The sequence below is a fragment of the Lonchura striata genome, chromosome 10 (assembly GCF_046129695.1).
Source record: "Lonchura striata isolate bLonStr1 chromosome 10, bLonStr1.mat, whole genome shotgun sequence".
In the NCBI taxonomy this organism is placed as follows: domain Eukaryota; kingdom Metazoa; phylum Chordata; class Aves; order Passeriformes; family Estrildidae; genus Lonchura; species Lonchura striata.
Window position 1 is genome coordinate 23170953 of NC_134612.1, and position 13002 is coordinate 23183954.

General features: G+C 43.2%; 1 protein-coding gene across 2 annotated transcripts; it reads left to right on the forward strand.

Moving 5' to 3' along the window:
• The first annotated feature begins 2790 nt into the window (after nt 1–2790).
• Nucleotides 2791–12496, forward strand: LRRC34 (leucine rich repeat containing 34). 2 transcript variants are annotated; one of them, XM_077785738.1, is made up of 11 exons: nt 2791–2905; nt 3635–3753; nt 4595–4716; nt 4875–4939; nt 5702–5785; nt 6783–6911; nt 8149–8244; nt 9614–9768; nt 9854–10009; nt 11060–11186; nt 11722–12496. In XM_077785738.1, the coding sequence occupies exons 2-11, from the start codon at nt 3638–3640 to the stop codon at nt 11923–11925; spliced, it is 1254 nt and encodes a 417-aa protein (XP_077641864.1). In that variant the 5' UTR covers nt 2791–2905; nt 3635–3637; the 3' UTR covers nt 11926–12496. The 2 variants fall into 2 exon arrangements, with proteins under 2 accessions (XP_077641864.1, XP_031361470.2); XM_031505610.2 differs by lacking the exons at nt 2791–2905; nt 5702–5785 and having other exon boundaries at nt 3125–3753.
• The last annotated feature ends 506 nt before the right edge of the window (nt 12497–13002 follow it).

A 13002-nucleotide genomic window follows, 5' to 3' on the forward strand; every position in this document is an offset into this window, starting at 1 on the left:
GACCCACTGCTGGCAAACTTTCCTCTGCTCCTGATCCCCCTGCTCAATCCTTTGCCTTCTTATTATTCTGTCATGCCAATTGTGCCACTAAAAAGCTTTTGTTCCTTTTATCACCTCTGCTAAATGTCTTGTCAATCTGCCAGTCTGCCCAGAAATCTCTCTTCCAGTGATTTCCTCCTTGGCAGTTTCTGATTCATCCTTCTCACTGTTCCTCTTTGCTTTTACTTAGGGTGAAAAATTTTCATTAGACATTTCCAAACAGTCAAAACAGCCTCAGTTACCCAGTGAAATGGAAAATCAGAACAGAGCCGTCCCACTTTGCTGCAGTCCCAGCTCTCTCCTGCCAATGAGCATGATAATGAGATTTCAGTATCAATCAAGAGCTAAACAGAAATGAGTTCCATGCTCTGGATGCAGATTCAGAGGGCACTACCTGGAGATGAAACTCTGGTTCCTCATCACCAGCTTCCCTGAGGCAAGGGGAGGGAGAGCAGGACTGCAGTTCTGACCAGCAGTTGAACTAAACAAAGGGTTTTGAACCTGCACAGTGGCTGGCCTCAGTCCAGCTTGGTGCTCTATGTACACTGCAAATGAAACTCAGGGGCTTAAAGGGTAGCTGAGCAATACAGAATAAAAATTAGACAAGGACATTGTGTCTAGGACAAACAGATGTCTGCCTGACAAATGCTGTGAAAAGACATAGTTGCACATAAATTTGACACGCAAGAATTATAGCAATATTATGTTTGTCATAGTTCTTTTTAATAACAAAGGTGTCATGATGTGTCAGAACCAGAATCATGGCAGAAATTGCATCCTGCAGACCCACTGCTTTCAAATAAGCCTGCCATACACAGCCACATGCCAAACTGTCCCCAGGCCATGTCAGAGATGAACAGTACCACTAAGGAAGTGACAGCTTGCAGTTGTTCAAAGTGCTGTAACTGCAGATTGTCAAAACATCAGTGAACAGTTTTGCAAAAGTGTGGAGATACTTTCAAACAGCTTTTTAAACCTCTGTAATACAGGATGATAATGCAGGTAGAAGTGTGTGGCCTGTCTGGAATCCTACTCCACATTTCCAAACAAGGTACTGATAATTTCTGGAGGTAAAGTGCATAAGTGGGGTTTATGAACTGTGATGTTGTTGGGATCATTACTAAACACAGAGAGACAACATGATTTTTAACATTGTTGATATTATTCCTGTTCTGACATTTCTGGCCTGATGCTGCATCATATACCTAAAGAGATTAAGAGTCCCTCCAGTTCTGCATTTGGGAGCAGCTGAAATCCATGGAATTTCCCTGTAGCAGCAGAACAAGCTCTTGCCCCTTCTATTGCTCCTGCCTGCAATTTGCTTATGTCTTCTGGCAGACATTTAATTCCTTTATCTTGTCCCAGCTACAATCTTCCTAATGACTCCAGAAGAAAGATCTCATTTGGAAAGATACTGAATTTATTTTCAGAAAGGCTAAGGCATTTAAAATTTTCAGTTCCTTCACCTCCACAGGTATCTTGACACAGTCATTAAAAAAGATATATTATGTCAATTAAATAGTAATCTTTGGAATTTTGTTTTTAGGTTAGAAATCTCCTAAGAAAATTCCGTGGAGCTGCATTACTGTTGATAGATGAACACAGAAATTCTGCTCATTAATGTCACATTATACCTCACAGTATGGTGGAAATTTTGGCAAAGATATCTATGTTGTTTCCTGTGCTGGAAAGATTTCTTATGGGTTTAATTTTATTTCTCAGCAGAAACATTAGTCTGCTTCTTCATTTCCTTTGTATGCACAGTGCAGCAGAGAGCAATTTAAATTAATGAAATCTGAAAGTGAGTCTTTTGCATAAATTACTAGTTCTGTAAATGTAGCCTTCAAGAAGAAAACTGCAGTGAAAAAAAATCCTTGGGAAAAAAAGGCATTGCTTTAAGCAAGAAGGAAAGTGTATTTTAAGGCCCAAAATAAAGATGTCTATGAATACTGTTACCCTTATCATAGCCCAAGGGTGCATAATCATTCATTATCAAATGAACAGCAAATGTTCACAGATTTAAAGACATTAACAATATCACATCCATTTTTTAATTGCCCTTTGCTCACTTTGTGCTATATTGATTCTGTGCAAATGCAGCTCTTATTTTCCAGTGTACACAGGAAAAAAAATATATGAAAAACTGCAGCAGTCCCTCCAGTCAGGATTCCATCTCTATGATTCCACACAAAGGCCAGTGTTTCCATGTTCTTGCTTTTTTTCCCTGAATACTGAGATGCCAGCAATAATGAGGAACCCAGGCTCAGGTGTGTACCAGTGCAACGCCCCTTCTCACTGTGGTAGGGAAAAGTGAATTTGGTTGTAATGGAGAACTTGGATTGTGCAAAAGGGAGGTGTCAATAAAATAAAAAGTAAAACAAAGGAACAAATACATTTTCCATAGTGCATGTTCCTTTAGGAATAGCATCAAAGTGCTTTTCACTCAGATCTAGCATCCTGCCGCTGGTGGAGGATGCAGGTGCAGCGTGTAACGCGGTGTTCCTCCCATGCACACGGGACAGGGAGGGCCAGCAGCAGAGCTGGTGTGGCATCTCCTCCAGGGTGTCCAGCCAGTCTGAGCCCTCTCGTGTCACGGAGATTCTTCAAACCTGGGGGAAATTTGTGCAGCAGATTACGAGCCAGACCCAGCACAGACAGCTGCTGGCAGGGCTGCAGTGCAGGAAAGCGGAGCCCAACCCCTCCTGCCTTAGCAGGGCAGCGGTGAAACCACCAGAGGCATTTATTTGCTGGAAAGGGCCGGCACAGGAATCTTTGAAGGAGCAGCTGATCGTGTAACCATGGACAGCTTTGCAAAGCTCCTCACAGGCCAACTCCGTGCTCTGGGGCGCGGCGAGGAACCCGCAGGGTCTGGGCAGCGCCGGGGCTGCGCAGGGGAGGGACCCGGGGGGCTCCTGGCAGCCCCCGCCCGCTCCCTCCGGGGAACGGGACCGGGACACGTCCCTGGGAACGGGACCGGGACAGCCGCCCCGGGAACGGGACCGGGACACGTCCCTGGGAACGGGCTCGGGACAGCCTCCCCGGGAATGGGACCGGGACACGTCCCTGGGAACCGGCTGGAGACACCCTTCCTTTGGAACGGGATCGGGACAGCCTCCCTGGGAACGGGACCGGGACACCCTTCCTTTGGAACGGGCTCGGGACAGCCTCCCCGGGAACGGGCTCCGTTACCGAACTCACCGCGGGCCGGTCACCGCAGGCTGAGCTGGGGACAGGGGAGAGGTTGGCATTGCTCAGGTAAGGCCTGTGGGGCTGAGCTGCCACAGGGATCACTTCTCTGTTAGCTCAGATTCTTTTATCTCTGAGTTTATTACAGAATACGCTGAGCTGGAACAATAATCAAGTTCAACTCTGATGTGAATGGCCCACCTTGGTATAAATTAGCACGGTGCTCTAACCAACTACAGCACATCAAAAACACACCCACCGTTTTCCTCATGCTTTTCCTGGATCTGTTACTCCACGCCACGAGGTGTAACCCTTTCCAAACCGAGCCTGTTTGTATTGCTATGCAGATCCCTCCTGGTTGCTAGGCTGCCAAAACGATACAATAACACTTGGTTTTGTTTTCCAGCAGGTCATGTCGGTTCTTCCGGATCTTCACCTGCATTATGTGCAGACTTGTCAAAATCTGAGCCAGCCTGAAAACCCCTTCATTGCTCGTGTGCTTAAAGAAGCTGATAAAAATGATGAAATGTAAGAAAATAACAAGTGGGGTGTTTCAGATGCTTCTGAAAGCTTTAAACGGGGTAGCAGGATGAGGAATTGAAAAATGAGAAAGTTCATGCAGTTTCAGGCTTAAACATAAATCAAATTTAACATTTACTGCTGAAGTTCTGGTTTGACTCATCTTGACATCATCTTGGCAGAAGTTTGTAGCTATATATCCTTTCTGGGCAGCTTTACAAGCAGTGAAATCAAAAAAAGTGAAAAATGTACAGGACGGTGCCTTTCTGTCCCCTAAAGAAGCCAAACGCAGCGTTTACTCATCCTAACTCCCTTCTTTGTGTCTCACTCCTGTTTAAAAAGCCTCAGCTGCATCCAGTTACCTTCCAGCTGGTCATACTTCCCTGAGTTGTCACTGAATCCTGCCAAGTTATTAACCACCCAAATTCCCTCTCATTAAGGGTCTGGATACTGCTTCTTCTCATGGACAGTGCTGGGATCAAAGTTGATTGTCCTTTGGGGCAAAAAACCTGAGAAAATGAAATGGTTTATGTTAGGTTTTGATCCTGAGGGCAGGATAAAGTAAATAAAGGAAAGAGAGCAAGGAAAAAGAAGATGATGAGGTAACCTCTGAGATAATATTTACTTCCATCTGCCCTCCCCTCATCTTGGCTATTCCTGCTTTCAGTACAAGCATGAGCAGTGCCTGCAGAAAGGGCAGTGCTGAGCCCTGAGCACTGCCTGGATCACATTACCTGTGCAAGAGCTCCAGTCAGGGCAGGCATGGACACACCTCTGATCTGGAGAGAGAATTTATTTCTCTCTATTGTTTTACTTCTCCCCGTGTCCTTACATTTTTATGTTACTGCAGAACTACAAAAGGAATCACATTAAAATTAGCTGGAAATAATCATCTGGAGCCTGTGCCAAGAGTTACAGATGATGATCTTGGAGTTCTTGCCTCTGTCTTAGGCCAAGCTGCCTTTGTCACAGGTAAGATTTTTCCCTGTGTGTTTGACATTGCTGTGATAATACAAGGAAATGTGATCAGTCTTGATTTCTGCCTTAGTTCATCTTTGTTTCTTTTTGTTCAGAGATCAGTTCAATGCAGGTATGCATTTGTCACGTTCCTTATTCTTCATTTTTTTCAGGTTTGGATCTGGCCTATAATTTATTGACTGATGCTGGAGCAAAGATCATGGCAACAATCCTCCAGGTGCCAAGAAATATTTATCTTTCAGCAACTTGTAATTTATTTGTCTAAAGTAATTTTTATATTGAGGACTAGAATGAGCTGGTTTGGCAAAATTCCAATAACTTTGACTATCACATCCCAATCCATCCTACTGGAACCTCAGATTGTATTCTCTGTGGAGATTTTTAAATTCTGGTAGAAGGCCTTTGGATATTTGGCTGCAGTGTCCTGAGAAAAGAATGATGGAATAAACTATGGGGCTTTTAGGCTCACAGTTCAATTCAACAAAGGGGGTAGTAATGGTTGTGCCAAGTGTGCCAGGGCCTTTGTTTCAGCTATTTTATAATCTCTGTTAGCCTTTTTATAGGTTTAACACAGGGAATTTTAATGCAGCCTTTTTGTCATTGTAAGCACTGGGATACAGGTGGAAAATAGTGAGTTGTCACCCTGTGCCTGTGTTCCTAGAATTTGAGGGGCACTGTTAGGTTCACAAAATTCCTGAATTTGTGCATCTGAGCTTGACCACCTGCCTCATGCACAGGGTTCCTGGGTGGCTCCTCAGGCCCCCTGAGGGCCCTCCCCATGACAGATTTTATGCCTTGCCCTCATCACCTGACATAATTTGGCATTCTTTAACTACTTCTCCAACTCATGAACTGCCTGAAATGCTGCAAAGGGCAGAGTTTTGTATATGTATCTCCTTTTTGAAAAATACAGCTGTGTTTTGGAAAAAAAAACAAAAAACAAACCCTCTCATTGCTTCCTGCTTTGTTTGCTCCCAAGGAAAACTCCACTCTGCAGTATCTGAACCTGATGTTCAATGACATTGGCACAAGTGGGGCAGAGCTGATAGCAGGAGCACTCCATGTGAGTATTTGCCTGGGAGATGGAGGCAATGGCATCTCCTTTGATCTTTTTGCTTTTGATGACCAGCACTGGCTGTGCTGCCAACACCAGAGCTGGCTGAAAGGAGCCTCTGTCTTTGCTCCATTCAGCATGCTGCTGTGTCACAGGGATTGCCTGGTTTCCCAAGGCACACTTCAGAAATCAGATTTCACACAAGAGAAAGATGCACTGTGCTGCCATTAAGACTTCATTATCCATAAAAAGACATAATTGTCCATAAAAAGCACAACTATTGCAGCTGGTTTTTTCAGTGTGAAAATGCTATGCTACAGGATATATAATGCCATCATTTTTTCCCTTTTTTTCCCCCCAAAAAAATTAAATTAAATTTGCCTGTACTTTGACATCAATATTTGTATTGATTCAAAATGTCTGAGGCATGTTTTCAAAACTTTGCCTTACAGCAGCACCACAAACTCAAGTTTGTTATTTTTAATGTGGTTTCCCAAGGAAATGAGACTTGTGTGTATGATTTGTTGTGTTTGTGAAAGGAGACTCACATGAGCTCTTTCTTCCTCCTTCACAGTCTTTGAACCCTGAACTGATTTCAACTAAATTTGACAGGCTTCCAAAACACTGAGGCTGTGCAGTAGATGTACAATGCTGGGCTCATACAAGGCTTACCAGATATAAATTAGTATTAAGGCAATTTGCATCTCGGATGCCAATTTAGGCAGAAATATTTGCCTGGATTATGTTAATGAGTGTGACAAAATTAATGAACTTGGGAGAAAGAAAATAGAGGAATTTTGCTTGCAGACTCTCATATTTGGTGCCACTGAGGGAAGCCTGAGCCAAGAGCTGAGCCAGTGTTATCACTTAGACACAATTCTTCTGGAAGGTTGTTTTGTCTCTGTGTGATAACCAGCAAAATTCACATGAAAAACAGGACAGTGTTGTTTTCTGCTGTTTTAAGGCCATCTTAAAGGAATATATATATTTTTAAAATTTTGTCTAGAGCAATCAAAGTCTTGTGCACCTGAGAATGACTGGAAACAAAATAGGAAACCAAGGTGGGCTGTTCTTTGCTTCAATGCTAAAAATTAACTCAGCCTTAGAGAAGTTGGATCTTGGAGACTGTGATGTGGTGAGTAACCCAGTAAAATTATCAGCAATAAGACATAAGTCTTTCTAGGGTATTACAAGGGTCCTGCAGTGCTTAAGGAGGGGGAAATGCCATCTGTTGTCATTGATTTTGTGACAGCCAGAGGTAACAGAATATATAATATTGCAATGTGTGCTTGGAAAGGCACATTGCATAAAGGACCTGTGAAGACAGAACTGGGAATATTTTAGAGCCACCAGGTCTCTCTAGGAATTCAAGTGCTTGGCTTGCACATTTTCTGAGGGTTTTTTCTGCTGTTCCTGTCTGTTGAGCTAAGTCCTGTATACTTCATTTTGAAGAATGGACTTCTTATTCCCTGGAGAATCTTTTCCTTCTAAAGTTAGCAGTGCTGCAATCCCTGAAAGTCACTCATCCCATAGCTCTGCTGCTCTTCTCAGAGCTTGACCCATAAAGGACATAAGCACAGCAGTGCTGAATTGAGTAGAAAAGCACTAAATTTACTCTTGGACAATGTGGTTCTTCCTAGAGCTGGGCACTGACACTTCCTACACATTGCACAGGGTGACTCAGGAAGTTGTGGATTGCTTTTAAAAGCCTACATTTGTCTCCTGGAAATTCAGAATTTGCTTCTGAGCCAGAAGGAGAAATGCCCCTTAGGAAGTGTGAAGGTGTTATGAATACATGAACAAGGGAAGTGTAGGCAGTGTAGGATTTATTCAAAAGCTTGGTATGTGTGTGCTTGGTAGGGAGTTGATAGAATTGCTTTAAGATGAGATGGCTTTGGTACAGACCAGCCTACTTGAAAAGTAGCATAAATATAAAATAGAGGGAAAATTAGAAGGATATTTCTTAAAAAAAATTCTAAATTTGCCCAATTCATACTAAATATGAATTTACCAGGTGGATAAATATTAGGTGGATAAACACACATAAGCTGATTTTGCCTCATAAATCAGGTAAATCAAAATATAGGATCAATTGAATGGACAAGTATTTTTTCAGATCCATTATTCTTGCTTTTTATTTTCTGAGTTGCCAAGTCATTTGTACTACTTAGTCTAATTTCACTCTGCTATTCCATAAGCAGTTGGCATTGGTATTATCAGAAAATCTGTTATGTGTCTGTAAGCAGTTGCCTGCTATAGTCCCATCTCTCTACCTCCAGAGTAGATGAAGGCAGAAATAATAGTAAGGACAATTTGGTAGCTTGATCTATACACTGAACAGGTTTCTCTAAAGAGTTTATTTTCATTTCCAGGGCCCACAGTGTCTGACAGCAACAGCCATAGCCCTGACACAGAACAAATCACTCAAAGCCATAAACCTAAATCGTCCTTTGCTATCCAGCCAACAGGTATGTGAGTGACTGTGGAGTCAGCTCAGAGAGAGGGGCATAAGTCAAGTCAGTACTGATGTATTTATGGACATCTGAACTACACAGCTCTCTGGAATTCCTTACAAACTGGAGAAAATTGTTGCAGGACTATTATTTTTCTGTAGTATGTTTTGTGCGGTCATTGACTGCACCTGTTTAAATAGAAGGTTAAATTTTTAAAAATTTCTTTATTGGTACATTTATTTTAAATGGGCTAATGGAGAGGGGTTGGTGTTGGAGAAGCAAGTATTCCTTCTGCTGTTAGAACGTGGAGTTTCCTGCACTGTTCAGAGGGAGCCACGCTGTGTAGCAGGAAACGAGGGGGAGCACAAAGGATGTGGTTTACCTGAGCCTAAGGAAGAAAGACACTGCAGCAATCCCCACTTTCTCTGGGCTGAGTGCTTTTGCTGTCTCACTCTGTGCATGGCTGCTGCTGCTGCAGAGCTGGGTAGAGGTGGAGTCACCTGTCTGGCAGCTGTTCTCAGGTGCCTGAGACAGGATCCGTGTTTTCCTGATGGCAGGATAACAAAATTAAACTGTCATGAGAGCCAGACCCTCCTCAATACCCAAAGGTAAATTTAACAGTTTGAACTGATTTTAATAGTTTATTTTCTAAGGCTGGGCTTGATCTGCCTAATCCCTCTTCTAGAAGTCAATTTAAGCTACTGTTATTGCTAACAGTAAGGACCTGGTCTGGACCTGTCAGAGACCCTATTTGTCATTGTTTCTACCTTCAGCTCTATCATCTTCTGAGGCTTCTGTGTTTTCCCTTTATTTTTGGCTCACAGTATTCACTCAGTTAATTTCTTAACTAAACAGGAAAACTTTGAACAAACTTCCTTTCCCTTAGAATGGCAGGACAATTTTTTTTCCCATAGAAGTCCTGTTTCTTTTGCATACAATTAACAGAACCTTTAAGGTTGGAAAATGTCTCCAAGATCAAGTAAAAACTTGGACCAATTCATTCTTGTATGACATAATTAGCATAATTACAAAATACTTTCAAATGTTGGCAAAGACTTACTCAAACATTCAGTTTTTAAGGGCAATATCAGGGAGGGAAACTGATTAGGAATAATTAAATGTTGATGCTTCACTGATATTTGCAGGAATGTAGACAGTATTGTAAAACTGCAAATATCCCTATAGTATTTTTCTTATCTTTTTTTTTTTTTTCCTTTTTAGCTTTATCATAGCATGTTGTTTTGTGGTTATTTTTATACAATATATAAAATACAAAACTACTGATGATGAGATCTTGCAGTTAGTTGCATAACACTCTTTTACTGAGGCACAGCTGTATCTTATCCTAAAGTCCAGCTTAATAAAATTGAGTGTATGTTTCTAGGAAGAGACCACAGTTCATATAGCTCGGATGTTGAGGAGTAATTCTTCTCTTGTGGAACTACATTTGGGCAAGCATGAAATGAAAAATTTTGGTGTAGAACGACTGTGTGAGGCCCTGTATGAAAACTCCAGCCTGAGATACCTTGACCTTAGCTGGTGAGAGTGATTAAATGTGGCACATTAGAAATTCATTTTCTTAGCAACTTAGAAAAAAAATTAAAAATGTGCATCTCTCTTTCAGTAATAACATCATCTGTGATGGTGTGGAATTTTTGGGAGAGCTGCTAAGAAGGAACAGAAGCCTGGAGATCCTGGATCTCGGTGCAAACCGAATAGAAGATGTTGGAGCCATTTGCCTGAGTCAGGCCTTGGCAACACGGAACAGGACTCTGCAGGCGTGAGTATTTGCACAGCTTCCCCAGAGACTGCAGGTAGGAAACCTGCACTTTGCAATGGCTGAAATGGCATCACAGCTCTGTGTCTTCGTGTTGATCACAACAGGAAAGTCAGGAAGTTCAAAATGTTCTAGGCAATTTTTCCTTCTAGGGGAAACAAACCTGTGAGAGACTGGGATTTCTTTACTAAGCATCAGTGTGAGCTGCTCCAAGGCCTGGGAGCACCCTGGGGTGCTGGGGGTGAGCCCCAGGTCTGCTCAGAGCTCTCACAGCTTTCACAGTCCCTCTGAGAGGGTGCAGGGTGAGGCCATTGATATCTTCGCTCTTTCTGCGCCTTTGAACCGCAGGTCCCTGTGGTGTGCAAACGAAAACAAGAGCTGTAGGCCCCCAGAATTTTGAGATAATCAGATTCCACGCTGGGATAAGGCACTATATTTGTTAGTTCTGATCTTCAACACTTAAGAAAATCCTCTGTTTAAGTTCGCTTCCGGGTGAACCCAGAAGAGCTGTAATCTCTCCATCAGGGTGTCTTTTGCAGCCGCGTTAAATCCCTGCCAGAAGGACATAAAAGCTGATCAAAGGTGTTACCTGAAGCCATTAGTTTTAAGCAGCAGACTGAGGAGGTGGCGGCTGCGAGCTGCTTCTGAAAGCCTTGCAGGTTCTCTAATATAAAAATAACTGCCACTTCACAAAGATCAAAGCTTAGCCTGGATAAATGCCAAGACTTGGGCTTCAAAGCAGACTAGAGATGAGACCTGGCCACCGTGCAGCAAAGTCACTGACACTGAAGAACGCAGTAGTGAGCAACCTGGTTGCAAGAGTCAGGAAAGTGCTTTGAGAAATGGAATAAGTCCAGAGGCCAACTGCCTTTGGCAACCTGAAAAAGATATCAGAGTAGGACTGGCTTTGATACAAATAAATTATTATATTACAGATAAAAAAGTTCTATATATGTATGAAATATAACAATAGACTAAATCATAGTTAAATTCTTCGTTTTAACTAAGATATGGGAATTCTATGGTTTGGCACACATTTTCTCTGTTTTCTAGGTTATCCGTTGTAAGCAACAATATAACTGGCCAAGGACTTGTAGCTCTTGCACAGGCAATGCATTCCAACATGGCACTTACCCATATTTACATCTGGGGGAACAAAATTGATAGAAGCACCTGTGTGGTAAGTGTTTGGTTGTGAACTCATCTGAGAAGGCTGGGGTTTACTTGTTCTAATTTGTCTTTCTGTTGTTGGGAGGACTACAGCAATTAGTGAACAAGACACCTGATTTATTTGGGCTTTTTAATGTGGTTATAAAATGGTGGTGCTGTGTCGCTGTCAGGGCAGGATGGGAATGAGAAAGCTGTGAGAGTAAAACTCCGATTTATTCAAAATACACTACTCTTTTATACAGAGCTTCATGAGGACCAACTCCATTGGTCCTGAAGTGAAAACAACCCACAGTATTGGTGCAAAGTGCTTGATACACAGTGATAGAACTTAACTATAAGCAATGTTAATAACAAGAGAAATAAAGAATTATTTACATTATTTTCCAACTCTTCCCCAGGTTTCTGCCTGGCTAGAAACTCTCGTTTCTCTCTTTGTCTGAATCTGAGTCCCACAGTGCTGGGATGAGACTCCCTGGAGATCAGCACTCTGAAGGGACCAAGTGCCACGTGCTGCCTGTGTTAAATCCCGGTTTCCTTCGTTCCAGGCATTCTCAGAGCTGATGACAGTGGGCCGCCTGGAGCTGGGCTGCACAGACGTGGCTCCCTACGAGGTGGACGGGGAGGTTCTCCTGGCAGAGCAGTCCCACGGGCTGGCCAAGCACCGCTACTGGAGCCCGCGCTGCGCCGCCGTGGCCCCCGGCGCCGCCAACGCCAGCCTGGAGATCGTCCCCATCTCAGAGTATTTGTGAGCAAAGCCCACTCTGGAGATCGTCCCCGTCTCCGAGTATTTGTGAGCAAGGCCCACTCTGGAGATCGTCCCCGTCTCCGAGTATTTGTGAGCAAGGCCCACTCTGGAGATCGTCCCCGTCTCCAAGTATTTGTGAGCAAGGCCCACTCTGGAGATCGTCCCCATCTCCGAGTATTTGTGAGCAAAGCCCACTCTGGAGATCGTCCCCGTCTCCGAGTATTTGTGAGCAAGGCCCACTCTGGAGATCGTCCCCGTCTCCGAGTATTTGTGAGCAAGGCCCACTCTGGAGATCATCCCCATCTCCAAGTATTTGTGAGCAAAGCCCACTCTGGAGATCGTCCCCATCTCCGAGTATTTGTGAGCAAGGCCCACTCTGGAGATCATCCCCATCTCCAAGTATTTGTGAGCAAAGCCCACTCTGGAGATCGTCCCCATCTCCGAGTATTTGTGAGCAAAGCCCACTCTGGAGATCATCCCCATCTCCGAGTATTTTTGAGCAAGGCCCACTCGTGGGCACTCCCAGAGCCTGAGCTTTCCCTACCTGCTTTCTAGTAAAATAGGTTATATCAGTATCACACTTGCTGCATGTTGTTTCATCAGGGTTTGAGTCTAGGAGGAATCTACGCCTGCTTGAAATGGCGACAGAGAGAAAATATCAATTGCCTCAAAATTTGTTGCTAAATCATGATCCATCTATTAAAAGTCTGTAATTATGGAAAGGTTTGTAGCCAGGCAGAGTACAGTGACAAAAGTAACACCCAGGACTGCTGTTGGGCAGCAGATCAGGTATCCTGCAGAGTCGGATTCCTGCTGATGTTGAGAGCTTTGGGTAAATCCATTTGTTAGCACTGTTCTCCATTAACTCTTTCCTTTTCCTTAGCAATTGCATCCTTTTGATCTTTTTTCAGTAGTGACTTTTTTAAAATCGAGGTAAGTGAATTCAAGCATTAAGCCACAGCCATGCTAGAATGAAAGCTGGTGAACCCAGTTTGCTGGGATAAACATGGAATTTTGATTAAATTGTAGCATGTACTTGTTTCTTATACTACAAATAGAAACCACCACCAAATCTTGTAAT